The sequence below is a fragment of the Lampetra fluviatilis genome, chromosome 3 (genome assembly GCF_964198595.1).
Source record: "Lampetra fluviatilis chromosome 3, kcLamFluv1.1, whole genome shotgun sequence".
Lineage (NCBI taxonomy): Eukaryota > Metazoa > Chordata > Hyperoartia > Petromyzontiformes > Petromyzontidae > Lampetra > Lampetra fluviatilis.
The window spans coordinates 17,514,083-17,539,575 of NC_136277.1; the positions used below are offsets into that span (position 1 = coordinate 17,514,083).

The following is a 25,493-nucleotide window of genomic DNA, read 5'->3' on the forward strand; positions in this document are numbered from 1 at the left end:
AAGCAACTATTTTAACACATGTGGACTTGTATTGTATAGCCAGGCTCATAAAATCTATACACATAGGGACGGCAGCTGTACATATTCGCATTGTATTTTTCAATGAGTTATTTGCACGCTGCTGCTGCTCCTCTCCGATCTGGAATTAAACCGCAATGCCAGGCGAAAGTGCAAAAGGAGGTAGTAATGTTTCCTGCACCTGTTGAGTTACCACAAAATAACCTGCAACTTTGACACTGCACTAATATACACAGAACCATATATATAATTATATATAAATGGTAATTATTACAGTATCCTTAAAAATATGTAAGTAATTACATGTTCACTTTTCATTGCATGGATAAATACACAAGCACAGATTTGTTTTGTGGTCAATGCAAACATGACTCCTTGTAAAAAAGGTGTCAGTGTTGATGCCAGATACAAGGGTAAAAAAACAATAATCATACGTTGAATTGGTTAATCGTTTTGCTTCATATGAGTTGTAAATAATTATCAATGTAATGTTTAATTTCATATTCATGAGGATGTAACTTAATTCTACATTTTAGATAGTCCAGGCTTGGTTTCTTTGAATAATTAAGCCTTCCAAATGAGCTGTCAACCACAGATTGCCTATCATTGGCCCGATATATTTAAGCGAGTGTTTGTCAATGATGGCAACAAATTATTATACTCCAACCAAACTGAAAAATAAAAAAACTTTTAAACCATTAAAACAAGGTAAGTATACTCAGCGAATGGGATTTGGAAGTCTGCCAGAACAGTCTAAAGGGGCATTCAGTGCACCGTCCATCTCTTGGCAGCTTTGATTTTTGGGATTTAATCACTACCCCCATGGGAGTACTGCGGCAACGTCTAACTTCCCCACCTTGCCAAAGGTCGCTCACGACTTCTCCCACCATAATCACTTCCATTTGGAAAGCCACATGTTTTATCCAAAGTATCCAAGATAAAGCCGATCACTGTGTTAAAAACAATGGCCTTTTTGTGAGCAATACAACACTCACTCAGTGATGTTGAAAAATAGAACACTATTTGAAACATAGGTTATTACTGTTTTATTCTCGACCACTTTGCTTTGAAGAACTCGATTTTTTTCTTATTTATGTATTCCATATTTCTTGTTTCGTTATTTACAATACACCTACCGGTCTGCACAGATATCTTGAGCTACTTGACTGTACTGTAAAGTACCTTCTAGAGATTGTCTAGCGTGACGTCAATGGTCACTTTATTGAGGGTCCTAACTTTATTTATTTTATCCCCTCATGTTACCAGGGAACATTCTTTCGTAGTAACTTGAATGCTAGCATTTCCATTTTGCACAGATCTGTCCCTAACAAGCACATTGTTCAGGAAACGGTTCATCTAATTTATTTAAGTATAAAAAATGTCAACCATTGTTTATCTTTTGACTTAAAACTTGAATGACTGCAGGAATTCATATTCTTTGGTTCTTTTGGTAAAGTCACGTAGATAGAAAAATAAAAATAAAGTGAATAAAAATAATACTGTAGCCTGGTTCTTAATCGAAGTGAGTGTATTGGCAGTCTATAATTTAGACTGTAGCCTGGTTATTAAGTTTGGTGAGTGTACTGGCAGTCTATAATGCAGACAACTTTTGGTGACCGTACCAGCATTCTATAATGTAGACTGTACCCTGGTTATTAAGTTTGGTGAGTATACTGGCAGTCTATAATGTAGACAACCTTTGGTGAGCGTACTGGCAGTCTATAATGTAGACTGTAGCCTGGTTATTAAGTTTAGTGAGTGTACTGGCAGTCTATAATGTAGACTCACCCAGCTTAATAACCATTGCTACAGTCTACATTATAGACTGCCAGTACACTCACCAAACTTAATAACCAAGCTATGATCTACATGAAAGACTGCCAGGACACTCAATCCGATTAAGAACCAGGCTACAGTACTATTTTTATTCACTTTATTTTTATTTTTCTATCTTCGCCGAAAGAGCCAAAGATTGTTTATCTTTCACATTATAGTATGAGTAGCCAGGCTCACACAACTACATACAATACATAATCATTATGTAAAACAAGTGAGTTACACGATATTCGTTGTAATGCATTCTATATCCACTTCTAGACAACATTCTCATTATGCTGATGGCAATACGAACTGTGCAGTCAACGTTCTCTCAAATGTGTCAAGACCTTCTTCCCATTGCTCAAGCTATCACCTGATCGATCATTGCCCATGTCGGTTCTCTGTGCTTTTTAGCCCTTGTAAATTATTTTCTGACTTCTCGCCTGATGGAGACTTAGAAACTGGGGTATATGTGTGGGTGTAAAAATGTAAATGTAGGGGTAGCAAAATAAATTGTGTCATAATTCTAATTAGAGTTGCAACAATTTGAACTTTTTAAGGGTTTGCAGCCGATTCCAGCGGTCATAGTTAATTCCACTAACATTATACTCTTGTTTGCTAATATTCTGAATGTTAATTTGCAATTACATATAAAAGGGCCTTGATATACCACAATTGGAATACATAATTGCAAGGTGGTTGGTTAACTGTGGGTCCGTGTACAGCATTCTCACATGTATAGCAGGTTTTAAAACGTTGAGAGAGTATTACCCAACCACCCACAATATCCATAAACTCACAATAATCAAATAACATGCCAACTATACTTTAAAACTACAATAATCAAAGGGGTCTCACAACAACACTCATCACATGTTTCATACAGGTTTTTTACAGAATGATATCCAACAAAAATAAAATGGTAAGCTGAAAGTGGAAGGTTTTCCCACTGTAACAGTCTTCCAAATGTTATGCAATCAGAGATGAGGAAAGAGATGAGGATGAGGAAAAAATGGTGTTGGTGCATGTGGAGGGCCTTTGGAATTCCGTGGCAGGATTTGGGATTCAAGTGGTCGTCGTAAAGTGTCGCACACCTTATTAAAAATGAGTATGGTATATCTGTAAGCTGTAGAGGTTATAGGTTACCAGAGAAAGGCATTGCAGTGGGCTCCGAGAAATCGGTGTCAACGGGGAAGACCTGAATCCAGATGGTTGGATACTTAAGGGAACACTGTGGAGGTAGTGAGTCAACTGGCTAACAAATGTATGATCTGCCAGATGGAAGAAATGGCAATGTGCAATGACATCAGTGGTATTTGACCTCTTCACCTTAAAACAAGTAAAGATCCGAGTCAATCTCTTGCTAGTACCATGTAAAACAAGTGAGTTACACGATAATGTGAGCAGTCTTATTTATTTTGTCATACAGTTATGTAAATAAAGTGGATGTTACATTGTCAGTATCGCATATGAATTTTCCTTATGTAAATATATTGTTAAGTTGTGAGTTATAAAATTATTCAAAATAGCAACATAAAACACTCTAGATTTGAAGTTTTCGTGACTACAAGGATCCATACTCTTTGGTTCTTTCGGTAAAGTCACGGAAGTGAAAAAATAAAATAAATAAATCGCGACGTTTCGGCCGCAACACAAGCGCCTGTCATCAGGTGGGACAACCACAGCAAGAAGACAATTGCTGAAATGCTCAAGAGAGCTGCTGCAAAACAAGAGGTTAAAAAAAGTAAGAGACTTTACGTGACTTTACCGAAAGAACCAAAGAATATAAACATAAAACACCCCTCTGTTGTCCGCAATGACTAGATGTGTCCACGAAGTAGGCAATGAGAGGCGGTGATCCAACTAACCTGGCGGTGCTGTAGAGTGCACTTGTGGGTCTGTGTCCACGTCTGCAGTGTAACAGGATGGGTCAACAAGTGGACATTCTCTGTGAACCTGCGGAGTGAGGGTTGGGAGAGACAGGGCATTCGCAAAGGTAAATGAAACAGATGACTTCTCTTAATTTCCCAACATGCAATCATGTTCTTGTGACACTGTAGAATGTTAATTTTTTTTTATATAAACCTTTTCCTATACTTTGCACTTCTATAATGTTCTAGTATTGTTTCTTGTTGTAACGTTCTGACCCGCGCCGACTGGACATCTGTGGAAAAATAGCTTTATAGCTCATCGGATTCCTCCAGTGTAAACATTCTCATTCTGATTCATTATAATCCATTATGTTTTCATGGGCAGGCGATATAGACATACATTTGGCTTCATGGTTACTTCATGTACTTCTCATTTATGCCAATGCGGACTTCATGCTCATACATGCAAAAAAGAACAAAACATTTCCTACACTTGGCTAGGAGAGGGAAAAGATGGCTACTAGACACAATGGTATGATACAATGCAGAACATTTTGCCACTGCACATGTATGCATACATTATTCTGTACGAGGACATTTCCAATAGATTTTTCCTGCCATGATAGAACATATGAAACCACTTTCTCAATATTTCGTGATGGTTGTTACCCCACTGAGCCTCCGCAAATTATATATCAAATTATCTCGCACTGGCGAGATGTTAACTACCTCGCCTGGTATACAGGAGGTCATCGGTTCGATCCCGACCCTAACACCTGTATATTTTGAGTTTGCATGTTCTCCCTGTGCTCGCGTGCATTTTTCTCCAGGTCCTCCAGTTTTGCCCTCAACATTTAGAAATATTCTTTTAGAGTATTTGATTGCTATACATTTCCACATGATAAGCCACTTCATTGAGCCAGGTTACTCATGAAAAATAACTATATAAGCTCAGTGGGCCTTACCTGGTAAGATTAACAAAAAGTTCAGTTTAGAATTGGATTGGCAGTTATGCACAACGAGTAATGTAAACCTTATTTCACACTGTATGTAGCCAACCGTGTTAATTGCATTTAAGGTACACGACGTCACACCTCAGCCCTCCAACCCACCCTCCAGCCCGATGCACTTTTAAATCTAGATTGAAAACTCATTTCTTTAGAACTGCCTTTTGTGTTTAGTTTGTTGTCCTTCCCCCGCACCTCCAATTGGCACGGTTGGCTGCTTACGGTGCGAAAGAAGTTCAACATAATGCTAAAACATAGGCACCATAGCTCACGCTATACCCAACTTCATTACAGTATATTACATCTGCTGTAGGCATGTAATGATTCATCTATTAAAATTGATAATAGAGATCACGACATATGCATCGCATTCTGAATGCAATAAATGACGATTAACTATACAAATGCAAATGATATGCAAATGCTACTGTCCAGAAAATGCCATCAATGACGCACTATAACCAAGCCAGAACAAAATAAGACAGACACAAACAAATAAGGCAGACAATACAAATGAGACAAAAAATGTCTTCTTCAATTAAATCGTGACCCTCAATGGTGACCAATGTATTACTTGTGGGTAGAGGGAAAATGTGGGAATTGTTATAAAAACAGGCAGTCCCCGGATTACGGAAGGGTTAAGTTCTCGAGAACGATCCGTAACCAGAATTTTCCGTACATCGGAAACTGAACAATTTTCCCCCAAAAATCAACGATAAAATCCCCATAGCCGGAAAGTTGTGCCTCCCCTTCCGTTTAATCTCAGTACAGTATCACGCTGTCGTCCGATTTATATCGTTACCTGTATCGTATCGCTGTACATACGCTCTGCACTGCCTATGAGTCTTTCATTTCGAGTATCTACCCTAACACTACCCATTACTAAACTCATGGAACATATACTAATATCCAATTGTTTATGAATCCCACGTAACATTGTAATAGTAATTGTTAACAGAAATCAGTCACTTCCTAACGTTCGTTTAACGTGCATTAATCTAGACCTTGACTTCACACACACACATACACAAAGACAAAGGTAGAGTAGGCTCGTCTTGATAGAATAAATCGCAAGATTTGGAATGGCATCACATGAAAACTATATTATTTTAAAGATAAATTGTATGTCTATTTTATACTACCTATGGAAATACAAAAGTTTGTTCAAATAGGTTTATATTATCATATCATCCTATATTAGGGAGAGAAAAAAGTTTTGCTGGCTGCTTGGCACGCTAGTGCGGTCGTGACGTCACCCACATCCCACATCGCGCTGACGTCACGCCTCCCCCCCCACGTGCAAATGCGAAGGCAATAAAAATTCAGTATTCTATTACAAACTTAATTCGAATGCCAAATTTAATTTCCATAGATCCGTATAACACCAATTAAACAGCAAAAGTAAAACAAATATATTAATAGAAGCAAATATAAGTTTGTATCAAACGATTTATATAAAACCTTCATGTACTAATATTTTACAAATCCACCTGAGTAATTACTCCTTCAAAGGCAATATCTAATTTGTATGCAGCAGGTGCAATAATGCATACATGTACCAATTTATAGAAATTATTTAGGCTGATGATATATGCAGCAAATCTCATTTGGTCAATGTTGTTTATGCATGCAATTTATATGCACAGGATTTGTTCATGTTACATGTAGGCTACAAAAGTATATAAATATTACTAAAATAATGTATTCCCGAATCAAATGATGGCCCTACATCGTGACAATTCATCGAAACACCAGTGTGGAGAATCAGTATACCTCAATATGCAGGACATTTGTGTAAAATAGTATGTATCATATCCAACATCGTTCTACTTATTTACCCATTAAAGCCATACAGCGTCCAAACACTCTTTCAGCAGAGGCCTGCATCTTTTTTATATATATTAGATGTTTTCAGTCAATTGTTGACTGTTTACATATATGGGAGGAAACCAGGACACCTGGAGAAAATCTTGATTTGAAGCTTTCGTGACTGCAGGAATCCATACTCTTATTTTTCTACCTACGTGACTTTACCGAAAGAAACCCCAATTGTGTGAAGGGGCAACACTCTATCCCGTACAGACGGGACAGAAGGATGAATCGACACTTGCTGTACCAGACTCTCCCCCAGGAAGCCACGGCGTTGGCACTCTCAATTCCCACGGGGAAGTTTTGCAATATTTGTGAGATTCACTCACGCTTGCCTCCACAAGGCTGGATCACAAGCGCATGCCAACAAAGACATGAATGGTCATGATTTTTGCTGTGATTATTAAATTATCAAACATTTTTGTGTGCAATGTAATCCCAAGTGTTAATTTCACCAACATCTTAACGACCAATGTAATTTGTTTGTTCCACTCTAAGAGACTTCCTGGTATAAAAACAAGTTAATAAGTAACAGCACACAATTACTTTTTAACTTGTCAGCTTACAGACTACATTCATTTAATCTCTCTCCACGGTAAATTACCGTACATGTGCAAAACAATAGGCACCATTATCACGGACTGTCTGCAAGAGTGGATAAACGGAAATCTACTTTGTGATTGACTTAGATGGCTACATTTTCATCGTACTCTAACTGGCAAAACAATCAATGATAATGTTACTTTCTATAATTTACATTCTGTGCTTAATATTTAAATATTCTTACAAATTATTATAATTTGCCTCTTTGCCAGTATTTGGTATTATGAAAACTTCAACTGGCACTTTCACGTATTTGCACTATACTGTAACCATCTCTGGCACTTACGGAGAAAATGACCAGTGTTGACCTCCGTACTAGGCATGCTTATATAAGATGATGACTTTTCCACCACTTCCATGTGACTCATTATCCATGGGAAAATGTAAATAGAAAGAATGAATCCACAGACAATATGACTGTCTACGGCTCAGCCCTGGACACACGATAAATTCGTAGTGGATTTAGGGGCCTCATAAGAATGCCACTTTATATAACGCTATGATTACAAAAAAAGTTTGGCTGGCTGGCGTGCGGGCAGGTAAGTGCGTGGTGGTGACTTCACCAAGCGCATCTGCGTGATACCCTCATATGCATCCCACAGCGTTGAGCCAAGTTCGTGCATCGTGCTAACATCACGCCTCCCTGCCAATAGAATGAGCGTCCAGAGTCAGTGAAAATGATGGAGAAGGGGAACGTGGCCTCGGTTGATATATAAGGGAGATGCGTGGGAGACTCGGGGCTGCTGCAATGGGATCTCCGCCTGATGTCAAGTGAAGGTGTCTTCAATAATGTGCCATCTCAAGAGAAGTGTGCCGAGTCGTCATTACATATTTATCATACTCTATTGGCAGAGTTTCACCTTTAAGACCATCTAACATATGTTTTCAGATAGCACATGTCTATTTTAATGCTAAATCCTAGTTACATTGTATATGTACTGCAGAGTATTATTGACTTTGAAATTTGATATATTTACACTGCAAAAAAAATACATCTGTGGATTAAATACTGTACACAGTATATGGTATTGTCAACATGAACAAAGGTACATGCGCGTGACACCATAGTCAAGCACAGTAGAGCATTGCAACATCTACAATTCATTAACAAATAGTTGTGGAGGTGACATGGCCCAGTGACAGCCAATTCACCGCTTGTCCGAGTTTCACAGTTCAAATACAATGGCCGCCATGCTTGTTACTGCCGGTGTATTATTATTAAGTGGATGTTAAAGGTTCGGTGACTTTATTTGCAAGAGCAGGGCACTGTGTGCCATTAGCATGGTCCAAATTTGAAAAATGACCGATAAATGACTCAATTGGAAGTATAGCAATCATTGGCCCGACTGTGAAAACTTGACAGGACCCTCCTGAATAAGTCACATGGAACTCAGTGATGCTTTGCTGAGTAAACAAGTGTAAATGTCGAACACATCAGCCACAGTAACTCGGTCCCAAGTACAGATGCACCATAGTAACTGATCAACAAAAACAACTAGACTTTATATATATAAAAAGACCGACTGTCAATGTTAAACAATTACTCATAATGTCTCACCAGCAGGGTTGGGCCATTTTCAAAATCTTATTGTAACCACATTTCAATGGAATACTGATGTGCGTATGTGCAATACATTTTTTTTTATCGTGGTCATCAATACAGTGTTACTGAGGAAGTATTTTTTCATTAATATTTGGCCAAATAAAGCAATTGTGATCATTCATATGTTTTTGGGAATTCTAGTGTGATATCCAGAAATGTAAACATATCTGCTGAGTAATGTACCGCAACGCAAATTGCGGAATTGAACAATATATTATTCAATATTGCAGTGAGAAACAAAGTGAACGATGTCATGAATCACCAAAAGATCAACTCCCAGTAACACAAGTTCAACTCCTGGCCACGCACATTGGTAACAATTGATATACGACACAGATCTGTGTAAAACCCTACGTTAAATTAACTTGAACCTGGCACAACAACTGCTAATGCACCATGCCATTCCAAATAGGTACTGACAGTCATCGCCCCAACGGTTTGTCCAGGCCTAAAAGTAATAACCAAGCAGCATTACCAGAGTAAGATTACACGAAGTATCGAAATTCATAAAAGTTAAACGCTTTCGACAGGTTATTCACAGGGACGTTAAAATATATTTTCCCAAAATTATTTTAGACAAAAAAGGCAAAAATATTCACTGAGAAAACATTAACACATCCGATTTGCTGATGAAATGGCAATTATAATGTAAAATTGTAATGAACCACAGGAAATGTTAGAAGAATAAAGGTAAAAAAAAGTTGGGCTCGGGATAAATGAGCAAAACAGAGGTCATGCACAAAAAAATTACTATAAACAATTGTAAATATCTGTCAGACAGACAGACCTGTAAATTTCAATTTGTGTACATGAAACAGCTGTTGAAGGGAGATCAACATCGAAATTATGCCATAGAGAGGTGGATGAGAACAGGTTGGAGTGCTTTTGAAATCTGTGAAAATTAACATAGCAGTGTCTAAATAAGTCTTTAACCGGCATATACTACCTGCCATGACACATTGTTCAGAAACATGGCGGTAATTAAAAGTATAGAAAGTATGAAAATGGGAAAAGCATGGAGAGATGCAATTATGGAATTGCATTGACCGGTGGATATAGGAAAACGTAGATTGGAGAACATAAGCAGTTTAATGACATAATTTAAACTGTAAGGAAAAGTAAGTGGGCTTGGACAGGACATGTGTCACTAGAAGGAATGATGGGCCATGGTCAAGATGAATAAAAGTGAAAGCCAAGAAACGGAACTTGTCTGATAGTACATTCACCAAGGAGATGGAGCGATAAAATCAGCTAATGTGCAGATCCCAGGTGGATTATAACAGAGCAGAATCAAGAGGTAAAGCGGCGGTCTGGGGAAGCCTTCATCCACCAATGTATTGACAATGGCTGATGATGACGATTGCTATAAAAAAAAATGCTCAGTCACTCACAATAGTAAAAGCTATTATGATAATGTATGTGTGTCCTAACAGCAACAGTACGTTTTCTAATTAATAAAATCTGATATGATTAGCTGATCTCTGTCAGACCCTCTAACTCCTAAAGGGAAGTTGTCATACAAGTTACAGACATTTTAATTTGTAGGTGAGTGATTGTGGAGTTGTAATATCTTCATTACAAACATGTAGAGTAACACATCTTATCCACGGCACATCTACCTTTCCTGCAATTCTCAATTATCCTAAAAATGGCAGCATATCCATTCCGTTATCCGCATTTAGCCATTAGTGCTGAAAGAAGTCCATTTTGTGAAAGAATATAAATAACAGGATTCACCAATAAATAGGGCCTCCACATCACCAAGGCTAAGTGGAAATGCATTGCATTCTTAGTTGAATTTTAAACTGGTCGAGTGGCCACATTTATGATCATTACAATACCCAAGACATATTTAGAGTGAAAAACCCAGCAAGAATGTGATCGATTTCACGTGAAACATGAACTGTAAGCGCGCACCAAAGCCTGCACATTCAAATGTGAACATGTTGACAAGACCACCGATTGAGAGGTAAACAGGACAGGTGTCGGTGCTTCCTGGGGTCCGTGTCCCTGTCACAGCTCACCTTGACCAGCACCACACCGCTTGGAGATCGTTCTGAAGCAGACCTCCCCAGCATGTACTGCCTCCGGCGTCGTTTATCTTGCCACAACATAGCTTTGGCCATGCTCACAGAGCCAAATCAAGGCACAAAAAGTCTGTACACTCTCCACTAAATCGACCCAACAACTGCCCTGCCCCGAAGAGGAATTAAAATAATTAAATGAAAGTTTTTTTTTCCCACTGACTTAATGAGTTGTCTCAAGTTTAGTTGCCACGAAAAGTTGTTTTTGTTTTTAGCCCAAAACATTTGTTTTAAAATGTAGAATTCCGATTTATATTCAGATACTAAATATTGTTTGGTAAACTATAATTGTCAAGTTCCAAAACATGAAATGGTCTTCGCTTTTTTTCTATCTATTTGTAAATCACAATCACATCCCTGAAATGCAGGTCTATGCGGTTAACATCTGTTGCTTATCTGAAGGAGAATGTTTTACTTTTCCAAGATAACAGACATGCTTCCATCGGACGTACAGCAATATCTCACTGTGCTTCTCCCCGGGCAGACCGGCGTGTTTGTAAAGATATCCATAGCGACAAGGTTGACTCCATGACGTTGCCTTTGCTGTGCTATCAGCTCTCCGAATGAATAACCACGAGATCAAATAAAAACCCTCAGGTCAGCAAACGTTCCCACATCTACAGAAATCACCGTGCGAACTGAGCCCAAGAAGTGTTGAAGATGCCCCCTTGCAAGCAAGCAGCTGGCCACGTTGTCAAAGTGGATTGAGAGAAGGCTGTGATTCGCGCAGAGGTCCAGTCGTCGCCTGTCACGCAGAGCCTGAGTGGACACAAGTGTGCTCCGGTTGAAGCCTCACGTCAGCTAAGCCGTTAGTCCTGTTACTGTTAACGTGGAGGAAGGCTGCACATCGTGCAAAGCGAGGGTGACGTGTGTGGTGGGGGGGGAGAGGGCTTGCTAATGCAAACTTCCTGAGTCTTGATCCCTGCATGATTGGCCAGTGAGGCTCTCACTTTCTCAAGAACTTCAGTGCTGCCAGATGCTTTGTTTGCGAGTAAAGCAAGCAACGAGCGTTGTGCATGCGTAAGACGAATGCTGCTGAGGACACAGTGCAGTGAGATTCTAAAATAAAAATGCCCAAGACTTAAATAGCAGCCCTTCAAAAAAAGGTAACAATTTTTTTTTTACAAAGTGTAATGTGTAACTTAACAGATGCACCAAACTAATTGAAATGGACATGATCCAAACACATTTGTTTTACTGGCTTTAAACAAAGGCAACCCAGAGCAGAGCACTGTGTTTAGCGAGAAAACACATTACAGTGGCTTTGGCACACAGGCACTTTAGTAGTAGCACTGTCTTTTTAAAAAAATGTTATGCTATGGAACTGAAATTTTTATACCCAGCTGAACAAATATTTTATCAGCAAAAAGGACAGCGCTTCAAACCCGATAAATATATACAAGTACGTGTAGTGATAACACCATCAAGTTAAGGCAATGGTAAAGACAACATGAGCTATGTACGCGCAACTGCGTACGAGAAAAGTATCCGCATTCAAGATTACTAATCCCCATAAAAAAATGTGTGCCTTCACAAACATTCAACCAACAGCTCGTGGTGAACGAAGTACTTGTAGACATGAACAATTCACCATCACCTAACACACTACAGAAACAACATTCACGGAAAGACCTGAAGATGTACAGACACTTTTAAGAATACCAGTGCTGTGAATCCACATTTCACAATGACGAGTGGTTCGAATGACAACACGAAACGCTGTGTCCGCGTGACGTTTAGTGCGATGTTTATTGTGATGTTTATTGTGACGTTTATTGCGACGTTTATTGTGATGTTTATTGTGATGTTTATTAGACTGCTGTCACGGGGGTGACTACAGACACAGCGCAAGAGTGACACCAGTAGTAACAATTTGTAGTAATTTAGACATAGCAAACGAGTAACATGGGTTGAGGCGTGTTTGTTTACGAGCATAGGCACCTGAACTTTAGGGGACTTGTGCCATATTATTGCCACCTCTTCCGCAAATTACACAACCCTTAAGTTAGTGAATATGAAATGTGTATCATCTTTGGAGCTGTGGAGAGTTAATGGTTAACCCTCTAGCTCAGCTGATGAGAATGTAAAGTTGATCAATAATGAGCCGTTCTATCACGTGGGGAAAAGGTTCAATCTTACTGTGAACCTATGGTGGTGTAATTGATTGGCATGTCAACATTTTAAGTATTTCTTGATATGGAGACATATGAAGGAGACATTGTATGCATATCTATTGGATATTTATATTCTCCACAAAGACACTAACTGTTGTGTGTCATGTATTATATAACTTTGTGTCTTGCCTATCACATCTGGCAGTTCACCAGCATTGATTGAATACAAGCAAACAGTTGACTGGTTTCAACATACAGTGTCTAAGCAGCAGTCAGGCTTGCTTGAATCAATGCTCCTGAAATGATGCACTCCCAGAAGGCGGTGGGGCCGATGGGTTGTGTAAAATATAATTTTATTTTTATGTGTAGCGACAGTTGTGTTAAGAAGACATTGTCTGCTTTTCTCTTTTGCTACCTACATTCTTCACAATGCTACAAATTGATAAAGAATGCAGTGAGGATAAGCAGAGTGTGATATGTAGTGTATCATAGTGTAATGGAATAAAGCAGTGAGTTTGTGTTGTTTTTTTTGCAAGGAGTAAACTGTAAGTGTGGTACCATTGAACACATTATGACACGAGAGGCTGTCACATGATTCCCAGGTTTGATGAAAATCGCCCCCAACCAAAGAAAAGTAGGAACAAATATCGGCTATCAAAATTGTGCAGACAGTCTCTATTCAATAAAACAGTGACTTACTTTTATCTTACACAATAGCCCCACAATGTTCCGCAGATCAGAACAGAAATGAAAAAAGGCTTTGTGTAAGACTGCTCATAACGCAGAATGTTCAATGGTAAGTTTAGCTCGGCAGTGGTGACGATGCAAGTGGCACTGTGGAAGCGAGGTTTGTTGGATCATACAAATGTTGTGAAACTCCCTTCCCGCGGGCATCAAGGTCACATACACTGGCTCACCAGGAGAAGGTGGTATAGCAAATGTGGACCCCATCTGTTCTATCTGTATGGGATTAAGTGTTGCCCCCTCACACGTATGGGTTTTCCCCAGGTGCTCAGATTTCTTCCCACATGTAAACAATCATTAATTGGCCAATATATAATATATAGAGGGAATTTAGTTCCCGGATCACTACGTAGCTTCTTTCACCACTCGTCTGTGGTTCCCCGCTCCTCTGAATCACTCTTCTTGAGAGTGAGCGAATACTGTGGACGTTACAAATGGAAATTATTTTTAAAAATGTAATGGAAACATATCACAAACCACTAAATGCAGCTTGTCATCTGGATACAGTATTCATATTTATTATTTTTTTACACGTATTTACAGTGGAGATACCGAATTATATATCTATTTTCCTTTTTCCAGCAATAGAATAATGCGTGTGCTTGCTTACAATGCCTGGTGATGATACACTGCTCTGCATCCAAAATAACCTAGCTTAGTAGTTTTGTTCAAATTACAGTACAGTATGAAACCTCATTACCATGATGATGTGGGCTGTTCCAAAAAAGAAAGTTTGCTGATAAAAAAAAAGTTCCCTTCAGATAGCAGACTGCTTCGATCTTCTGCACAACACCTCTAACTTGCGGACGGTGGCACTGCTGCCACGTCACACATGTGACAAGGCAACAGGGCGTCCACCAAGAAACAAAAATAAACAGGGGCAACAATCAGCTAAACTAATACAATGTCATCACAGGTCAAGCACTTACTTGCCATTTTTTATCTGCAATAACTCTATGGGAACTTAAATAAAAGCAATTAAACTCCCTTTGTCCTGTAACGTCCACATCACAGAGAGGCTCCACACCAGGAATTGCGGATCAAAGCTCCTCTGAGTAGAGCAATAACTGCTCTACACTATTTTTCTTGTTGGAGACCAAAAAGAGTTGTGATGTAACCCAATATCAATGTTGTGTTTTTTACTTCAAGGGTTTTTGTTTGGGTCCATGGCAAAGAACAATTCACAACAAACTCTATCTATAGTATTCACAATATAGAGCTGATATGGCACAATGGACTGTTAGAAGTCGCTTGATTCACTGAAATTGCCTTTTCTTTTAATGTGTCAATTCCTCAGAAATGTATGAACAAAAAGAATAACAGGAGAGTATTTGGTCTCCATATTAAGATTCACAGATGATAAATAAGAGTTTTACTGTACTTGTTATATACACAACCTATGTCATGTGTGTGATATATTGCAAATCGGAAATTAACTACTAACCTACCCCGATATCCTCATTGTTGTCCTGAATTTTCACTAATGCTGCATTTACACAATCCCTTAAAAGTGGGTCGGGCCAAGTTTATGAACTAGGAAAGTGGGTTCTCCCCGGATTCCCACACCAACCTCACTGGGTCATGCCAGCTCCACCCACGTAGAGTTCCCTTCTAAGTGGCAGAGTAGCTCATTTGCCAAAGGGAACGAGACACATTTAGATGGGCCACCCATGTAAACAGTCATGATGTCACTGGATCAAAGGTAAAAAGAGACGCATTGTCAATAGTTTTGATATCATGTAATACAACCCAATAATACGTTAAACGTGTTTCTATGTATGATGGCTGACCTATCCCTGTGGATCCAAAGGTCCATAGAGCAATGGATCAAGAATCGAGCCATGCTTATACATTCCCAGAACGACCCACCACGACTTGGGTTTGATTTCTAATGGCCAACAGTTAAACCACTGCACCAAATGTGATAAGCACTGCATTGTTTTAAAAAGTCTTGGTCTATTTTCCACTGTTTTCCCTCATACTTTGAACTACTTTTGCTATTGAAATAATATTTTTCACAAAAACATACCACTTCAGCTTCATAAAAAAAGTATTGCATACTTTTATGATTATTTTTCAGGCCACTAATGGTAATCATGGAATATAATGTTTCAAGCCATAGGCCATGTAAATTACTTACCATGTTAAGGGAATTATCAAAGGTTGGTAACAAAAAAAGCCTTCCATAAAGCTTTCAGTAGTCAGGAAAGTGGCAATTAATTACAATTTGAAATGAGACTGAAATATATGCTTATGTTTTCTAAGAAATACAACAGCATGCATTTTTGTACCAATAAACCATCTCAGTAAAGAACAATGTGTGACTTGCTTCATACTATGCATGCCTCTACCATAACCCTAAGCTGACATTCAAATAAAATAAATTGCAATGATTTAACCTTATCAGACACACTCATCTCCATCATCCACATATCGCAGCATTAAAACTCCCCTACATGTATGACCTGCTGTAATCCCTCGTACAAGTAATCCTAACCAGTGTTAGAATTGAGGACCACTAAAGGCAGGGATTCTAATTTGCATTTTCCTTTGCGGCCAACTGCCACTGTGCTCCTCCTGCAGACCCCACCATGGTGAATGGTGGTGGGGTGTGCAGAAACACGCGTTTACATTGTTTCGATTATGTGGCTGCTATAAATTTCCACGTGATAAGCCACTTCGTTGAGCTGTTATTCGTGGCCAGGTCGCTTCTGAAAGAAAAGCGAATTTCTCAGTGGGCGATTTGCTTACCTTCCATATACTTTGCACTCATTTCGTGTTTTTCGTATTGGTTGTTGTTTAACGTTTTGACCCCGTGCCCCTACTGGACATCTGTGAAAAAGAGCTTGAAAGCTCATCAGATTCCTCCAGTATAAATAAATATTCTGATTCTGAATATAAATGCGTAAGTCACACTCGTCCTGCAGGAGGAGGGAGAGGGGGGGTGGACTGGAATGTGGAGATCTTGAGATCACAGTCATCTTCACGGATCACAGAAACCTTGGCACTTTGTGGACCCCCCCCCTCGCTCTACCCCCACTTTGTGGATCCCCTTCACCCTCTCCCAGACCCCCAATTAATCATACATGCAGCCAAATAGTGCGAAATGGAACTCCAGTTTAAAATAAATTTTTCATCTGTTAAAACCAGACCCCATCCGCAGAGAATTTACAGGACCAACCTGCTATAAAGACATCAATACAATGTATGACTAAAGCTGTGACCATTGGCAGATAAACAATTTAAATTACTACTTTTTTGGGTTTCTCAACAAAAGATGCAAATTATTATTTTGAGTTATGCATTGTGTCATTTTGCATCAAACTAGGACCCATATCTTAAAGAGAGGTATTTGCGTTTAACACCTGGTAGTTTACAAGCATTGATTAAAACAAGCTGAACTGCTGCCGAGACACTGTTGAAACTGGCTCAGTTTTTGCTTGTACTGAATCAATGCTGCTGAAATTATTCACGCCCAGAAGGCCAACTGGGCGAACTTATCACAATCTCTGGACCCAAGTGAAGCCAGTGTGTGACAAGTTTTGTACAAGTCAGATACAATCACATTCAGATCATGGTAAATTTGAATGTGTGCACAATTAATGTTTCACATGTAATAAACCATTTTTAATTATTATTAATACAGTACCTTAAACTACAGTGGACATATAATAGCTATGCAATGATGTCTAAAGTTATTTATTAAAATTAATTATCATGCTCATCATATATATGTATACATTCTGCATTTACAGTATTTGATTGCAGAAACTAACTGAAGTGTATAGAATGACTAAGTTACAGATATAAATTATTACTAAATCAATAATGGAGTTGGTCATATGTTCAATGTCCATATGTAATAATAACTCAGACAATATCCACAGTAAATGAGGACTCTCTTTCTGGTAAAGCCAACAACAGAAGCAAGCTTCACCAGCCTGGAACTATCGTAGGGAAATAACTTTTCCCCTGTTAAATTTAAAACCACAACAACAATTTCATGTCCATAGAATGCAGCCTACGTGTAAGCACACGTTTCAATCGGAATCTATATGAATTATTTAAAGATGGTAACAACTCAAATTGACATGATGAAATACAATTACATGCAATATACGTGAACACAATCACACGTCATAACATCAAACCCATCGGAGGTTTCCTTGAGTGCTGAAGAGGCAAGGCAGGAGTTCTCGACAATGTGTCCATGGACCCGTGGGGGCATCACAGCGATTCAGGGGGCCTCAGAACATCAATATTTATGTAAGGAAAAGCCTCGGATGACTGCGAATATCTGCAAGGCTTGCACTTGAGGGAATGTCACAAAAGTCAAGAACCAAAATAATTGCGATCGTACCCCCTCCCCATGACCCCCCTCCGTCAGGCAGATCGACACAATACCACCTACATCATTTGGTAAAAGCTATACCACCCGTCTCCCTTAGGGTAGGTCTCTCATGAGTTAGTAGGGTTTCCAAAACTCCAATATTAATTGCCACCACAGTCCACCTTTCCACATTTACCAATCCTCTTCATTCAAAAACAAATTGCTGTTAGACGATGCACACTCCTGATGTTCGTAAACACATCCCATGTGAAACAGAACGCTGATTCAAATTATGATAGATACCTGTGTCTGTACATGTGTACCCTACTTGACAAAGAGATTGTCGATTTACAATAAGATAGTGTCTTCTAATCTACAGGTTCATGAAATATGTAAGGGCTTAATTGGTATTTGAATGCAGAAGATTGATTTTTGGTGAGATATGTTGGGCCTTGAGCACTGGCATTTGGGTAACCCAGAGACAGGGTGTCCTGCTGGGTGATACTGTGGTTAGTGCACATGGCTCACTTGTTTAGCGTTAAAATACCATTCAGGGGTCTGTCACCCCTCTTGCTAAATTATATATTTAATTATGCATAAATGCACATAGTTACATATTAAAACTAAACTATTTTTATTTTACCAGGTAAGGCCCACTAAGCTATAATATGTAGCTCTTTTTCAGAAGCGACCTGGCCAAAATTGATCATCCAATTAAGTGGCTTATCATGTGGAAATGTGTAGCAGCCAAATACTCTAAACGCATGCTTCTAAATGTGGAGGGAAAAACCGGAAGACCGGGAGAAAAATCCACGCGACATACGGGGAGAACATGCAAACTCCAAATATATAGGTGTCAGGGTCGCATCGAACCCACGACATCCTGCATACCAGGCGAGGGAGTTAACAAATTGCCACTGCGGCGAGATGTATATGATATAATGTATTGGCATGTACATAATACATGCCTATATACTATGTAATTTTGCGTAAAATTAAGACTCCATAGTCTAAAGAGAGAGTCCTTTCCTGCCTTATTGAAAATCAACCAGCATTGACTCAAGCAAGCCTGACTGCTAAAATAATGCTGCTGAAATGATGCGTGATGCGTGATGCTCTCCCAGAAAACCGGGCGGCTGATGGATTAAAGAAACATAAAAAATTATGTGGAGATGGATACGTGAAGGATAAATTATCTGCTTATTAATGTTGCTCATTCCCAATGTGTTTTTTTTATTGTTTTAAATCTCCACAGGATCAGTTCTATTTTATTTTGACTCTTATCACATTCTCATAAGTTTGCAAAATAGGCAGAACCAGGAGCCATAATCGCCGTTGTGAATGCTCATCACAAAATTAATTAATGTACATCAAGGCTAATATCTAACTCGGGTCGATGGATTTGTCGTGCAGTGCACTAACCACTGTCTGTTTTCCCGTCACATATTCACGGCCTTCATATTTCATTACAGAACATCCTTCCATCTAACCCCTGGCCTCCCTCTACCAAAGTTTCAATCACAAAGCAGATATGACAAAAACCGGAGCTTGGCTTGCCATGCTAACCTTTGGCTATGGCTTCTCCTTTGAACCATTGCCTTAAATAAGCATCAACATACAGTACCTATACACTACTTAATTGCTCTCACAATTTTAACCCAGTCATGGCTGTGCTTTGGCCCATCTAATTAAAAAAGAACGACTATTAGTTGCAATATTCCTGCCTTAGACACTCAAGATGCAGAATTTCAACTTGCAAATTCCTTCTTACGTATCCTTCACAGACTCAACCACTGTCCCCAATTACCACCACCCCACAATCCCTTCAACAACTTCTTTCCTCAGTGTCCCCTTTCTCCAAACGACCCCATCTACCCCACTCCAACCCCACCCCCACACACTTTACCCACTCACCCTACACTGTGCCAGTGGAGAAGACGCGCATACACAAGTGAAGAAAGCAGCCCACACCCCTGGGGAAATGCTGGATAGTTTACAAGCTGCCCCCTCCCCTCTGATCGCTGCTGTTCCCGGCTCATTAGCAGATCTCAGTCAAACAAAGGAGCCACAGTGTGTTGCTGCTGCCAAGGGATTAAACACTGCCTTTTGGAAGCAGGAGAAGTTATGGCTTCTACACTTTGGGAAATGTCCATAGCCCATTCCCAGTGAGTAACCACATGGCCAGTTTTTCATGTCAAACTAGCATTCATGCAAGCCTTAACAACTGCCTCCATGGGGAATGGAGGGCAGAAACAATGCTTTGACTAGTCCCTTAATTGTTCTTGTATCTTCCGATGTGTCAAAAGCAGGTGAAAATTACAACTGAGAAATAACAGCACAAATTAGTTAACAATGTGGAAAAACTAATTTTGAATTTGTAACAGATTTTGTAATTTTCATAAATGACTCAGTGGTTAGCGCCATGCCCCATGAACCTGGTGACCTGAGTTCGACCTGAGTTTGATTCCTGGCCATTGCTAATATTGTTGGCGAGTGATACATTAACCGGTTTTTTGGGCTTTCCTTTCACTAACCCCAACTGACCACCGTGGTAAAGTATGCTTAAACGCCCCCATAACTGAAAGGCATGGGGAGGCCTTCATCCAGCAGTGAAATCCATTACATGTTTATTTATTAAATAAATAAATAACCATGTAATGTTTCATGTAAATACATATGGTAAGGGATTCTAATTCTCAGGATACAGTCATTAAAAATGTACCTGTGAGAATAGAGGATTTATGATTTATGCAAATTGAAGTACAGTGTATGCAAATGTGACATTTAGGTTCGTGGAATGAACCCGACAGAGAGTAGAGACCGAACAAAAGTCAGAAAATAGACAAAACAGTGCGAAATAGACAACAAAGAATACAAAAAATCCATTGCCTATTGTTCATTTGCCAAAACATACCCAGCAGTGGTGCAATTTTCTTGATGCGAGGACATGTATTGTACGTTGGCATCCTGTCTGAGCACTGACACACCAAAGGTTCATGCGTTGACATTTATAAGACAAATACAAACGTATAATATGAGATTAAACACAAAACCTCACCATTTACAACTGTTAATTAAATACTGTTAGAGTTCTTTCTTCCATCAAATGGTTATGAATTGGTGTATTTTAAACCGTATGTCATGTAGTTTATGTAAGTGTTGCCATTTATAATCCACATTTTAGGGTATATATTTCGTATGTAATTATCTGGTTCAACCACCTGAATGTAAAATTATATTCGCTGCTCTGCATGAACATCAACTACAGAAAAAATAAGGGGACGAACAATGTATTTCGATGTATATTTCAGCCTTTTTCTTTCCTATGGCTGATGCAGATGCAGAGCAACAGCTACAATTTCACATTCAGGTGGTCAAGCGAGACAACCGCATCAGGAGCAGCGGAGTGTAGTATCGCTGCGATGTCTCCTTCGTATTTGTGGATCGAGCATTGCGCCGTTAACTGATGTACGGTCTGTTCTGAGTGACCACAGTCACACACTGGAGAGTTTTTAATTTTCCATTTGTGCGTCAGGTATCCGCATCTGCCATGGTTTGTGCGGATTCAATTTAGGTTGGACCATGGGCTTCTTGGAAGATTAAACCCAGGGATCTTCTGCGTTGGGTCTTTCCCAAGGTGCTTGTTTGCGAGTTCTTTTGAACTCCAGTACAAGTATGGGATGTGAAAGGCATACACAAATCTAACCTTATGGAGCAGCCACACACACAGCACTGTTCATGCAACTGCCCCTTGGCCAGGTTGTGCAGTCATCGATTTCATTCTCTCCATTGTGCAGTAAATAATGTAGGAAAGCACACTGTCTACTCCAACATGATGTTAATAGCTAGGGGGCGGAATGGTTCACATCCGAGAGGTCTGATGAATTGTTGCAATTCAGTCACTATTCCATTAAATAATCAATTCTTTTTTTTACATCGCGATTAACGCTGTGGTCACTAGTGCCTGCGTGTTTCATAAGAACCTATTACATACAACATATGTAAAGTAAATAAATAAAAAACATTTATTCCGACATACACCATTCAATACATTTATCCTGAGTATAACAATACTAAATGATGCACAGTTTTAGCACTGTTAAATGCCTTTTCACATAATTTAAAAGTGTTGTTCACTATTAGTGTTATAGCTTCAAAGTTAATGAAAGTCACTTGAAAAAGAGTCAATGTTAAAACTGCCTTTAAATATGTATTCTGTTGTTTTCAGAAATGCAAATACTCAAGATGAATTTCTCTCATGAAAAATTAAAGGCAAGTCAATTGTTCTGCTTTATTTAAAATGTAGAGAGATGTCCTATTTCACCGTAACCTGGAACCTGTTATTGTAAATCTTTTTTAGAAGGAAAACCTTAAACCCTTATTATTTGTGGGAAATCACTGATAAAGGATACATTTAGTGAGATAACAAACTTCTGATTCTGAAACTTCTGACTTCTGATATTCATATTATCGATTAAGTACGGATAAGGCAATTCAAAGAGCCAGCGCAAAAGACAGAACACAAGCATGGCAATCCAAAAGAGAGTACAAATAAAACCAATAATTAAAAAAACACAAGGTACAAACAAGTCATGACAGAAACGATAGGTACACATTGAGGCTCTCCACCGCTTTCGATCCAAACTAGATGTTGGAAAGGAGACAACAGAAATAGTGCAGGCCGACTTTCAGTAAAGAGGACGTTTTTTATTGCTCCTCTGATTGTCTTTTTGCAACAAAATTCAAGGGAATTATTAAGGTTGCCACCTTTCAGGGTTTGACCCAGACAATCCGGGAATTGGTATCTGTGTTCAGGTGGCAGGAATCGACTTGTACTGTGATCTGGTAAATGCACAGTTTTCATGAAGCTAGGCTGATGAAAAAACATGTCCAGGTTATATCTGCGAAAAACATCTTTTATGTGATGCTTTTTGCGCAGTCAATAGGTGACCGGGCTGAGACCATCCACTTATGAAGATTAAGTTTAATTATAGGCAGCTGCCTGGATTTTCACCCAGGATCTCTAGAGTGCTGGCCCATTGCTCTGACTCCTGAACAACAATGCTCATATACAAGTGTGGTGTAATAGCGCCAGCTGATATCCAGCAGCGGCAACTGCCGTGGACAAACAGTACACACGCCGGTATGTCGGCAGGTCTGGAGGAACTGGGGCAAGGGTCAAGGAAGACCCCATCTGGAAGCCCCTGGAACCTGCTCGTAGGTTCTAGAAGGGAGGGGTGGCCAGGGCGGAACCAGGCCGTGCTCGGTAGCATAAAAGGAGCTGAGAGCGGGAGCTCAGGGCTGCCGGTTCTAGGAGTGAACTTGTCTCGTCATGGCTCTCGTCTTCGCCGTCTTCGTCGCTGCCATCTTCGCTAGATATTGCGCGACCGGATAGTTGTTGGCTGTCTCGGTCAGCGCCATCAGTGTTACACGGTCAGGGTTATGTTTAGGTTAGACTAAGGAGAGTGCGAGGGCGTGAAGGTATTAATAAGAAAAAATGTGCCTCCTGGAAACCTTTGTCTCCGAATCATTGACACTACACAAGTAAGAGGTGGTGTCCTCACCTCCTTAAAATTTTAAATACAATTCCTGGTAAAGCATTCGACAACTGTGCTGGGGTTTTGACCTCTGAGCTACATAGCCACCTCAGCCTCATTGAGTGTTCAGACTTTTTTTTGAGGACGGTCTTGCACAAGGATGTTCGTCGAATTCCATTTCAGAGTTTAGTATGTGGGAGGACAACAAAATGCCTAGAGAAAAGGCATGCACATGAAGGGATAACACTCATATATCTGCACACATCTGTGAGATCCACCAACACTTTCCTATGATGTGCTGGATGGCAGGCGTGTCCCATCATGCGCAGCTAATGAACACATTACAGTGCAGGTAATAAAATACGTAGGTATAATTTCCCATAACTCAATGCAACACTGTTGAAGTCATGTGCCTTTTATTGGACCCTTCCCCGAGTAAGATAAGTCGTCCTACTGGCTAACAGACAAAAACACATTCCTGCGGAGGGAGCTGGTAGAAACGTTGGGTTGCTCGGTCAATGGCCAGGGTCAATGGCGGAATGGTGTATTCCGCAAATATGCCCGACTGTGAGGGCGGGCACAAGCCGGCGTGAGTAGGTTAAACGTTGAGTTTTATAAGGGCACCACGGGGTGACCAGCCCCTCCCCACCCAGCCCCACCCTTCCCACCCAGCCCCACCCTCCCCACCCAGCCCCTCCCCACCCTCCCCACCCAGCCCCTCCCCACCCTCCCCTCCCCACCCAGCCCCACCCAGCCCCTCCCTCCCCACCCAGCCCCTCCCTGCACGACGGACGGACACAATAATCCCCTGTGGGCTGGTGTAACCAGGAGGTTCCTACCAGTATTACATCATGTCCAATCTAATCTTAGCACCGCACACGTGTACATGTGTGTGGGGGGGGGGCATTATCGCCTTCCTTCTCCCCTTTCCTCTCATCCCCCCCATCCTTCTCTTCTCACAGCGCTGCTCCCCAACGTTGCCGTTCTCCCCCAACCATCCGTTTGTGCTGCAGCACAGCTGTGTTGGGATGGGGAGGTGATGTCAGACAGTGCAGACGGTGCAGGCCGCCGGGTTTCCTGCCAGTGGGTGTGGGCGGGTTAAGGCCCTCTTTTTCACAGCGGAGTGGCGGGTGCTCTTACATCAGCCCCCACTGATTGAAGGGGACCAACAGAAGGGGAGATTATCTATCTCTCTATATTTACTCTTCGCTTTGTCTCTCACGACTGCAGAATCCTTACAATGTATAAACAATGCTCGTGTACATAAATAGGAGATTGTCTTCTCAATGTAGGGTTGCCATGTTTTTTTTTATTTAAAAACCACCACACTTGCTACATGTGAATACCTATACAAAAGATACCATCTACGGGAAGTCTGACAGTTACCCAGGGTGTACTTAGTGCGCTGTTAATAGTTCACACGTCATATTTAGCCACAGCGACACCTGTCTTAAGGCCACTCTTCAGCCATTTGATGTCCACTAAAGTAGTGCCGTTACCATTTAGAAATGTTCCATTATTTTTGCTGTTTTAATTACATATACATTATTTAATCCAGCGATATGCCATACATTTATCAATCATTGTGTTTAAGAAAAAAAGATTGTATTTCTGATTCATATATTATTTTTGGTACAATATGCCAATTTCTAAATATTGGCAATATTCTTTTAGGAATGCCTCAGTGAGTCACACAATTTTTAGTAATGCACTGCATTCGGATAATTTGGCCAGTTCCAAAAGAGTTGTTTACATGTGGGAGGAAACCAAAGTATCTAGTGAAAAAACACCCATAAAAAAGAGAACCCGCAATGTGTTTTACTACTGTAACATATTACTTCTTCAAAAACTTGTAAATAATGATTACCGGATACAATACGTCAATATTCAAGCAG

General features: G+C 40.0%; 1 protein-coding gene across 9 annotated transcripts in view; it reads right to left on the reverse strand.

Annotated features, from left to right (window-relative positions):
• The window catches only part of LOC144953594 (uncharacterized), a 194,153-nt gene that overhangs the window by 77,650 nt on the left and 91,010 nt on the right, over positions 1–25,493 (reverse strand). For 7 of the 9 annotated variants that reach the window (XM_078884172.1, XM_078884205.1, XM_078884199.1 and 4 more), the window contains exon 4: positions 3,705–3,792. In XM_078884172.1, the coding sequence (XP_078740298.1) occupies positions 3,705–3,792 (88 nt within the window). Of the gene's footprint in view, positions 1–3,704; positions 3,793–10,813; positions 10,948–25,493 lie in introns of those variants that run through there. The other 2 variants (XM_078884210.1, XM_078884230.1) reach the window with 2 other exon arrangements.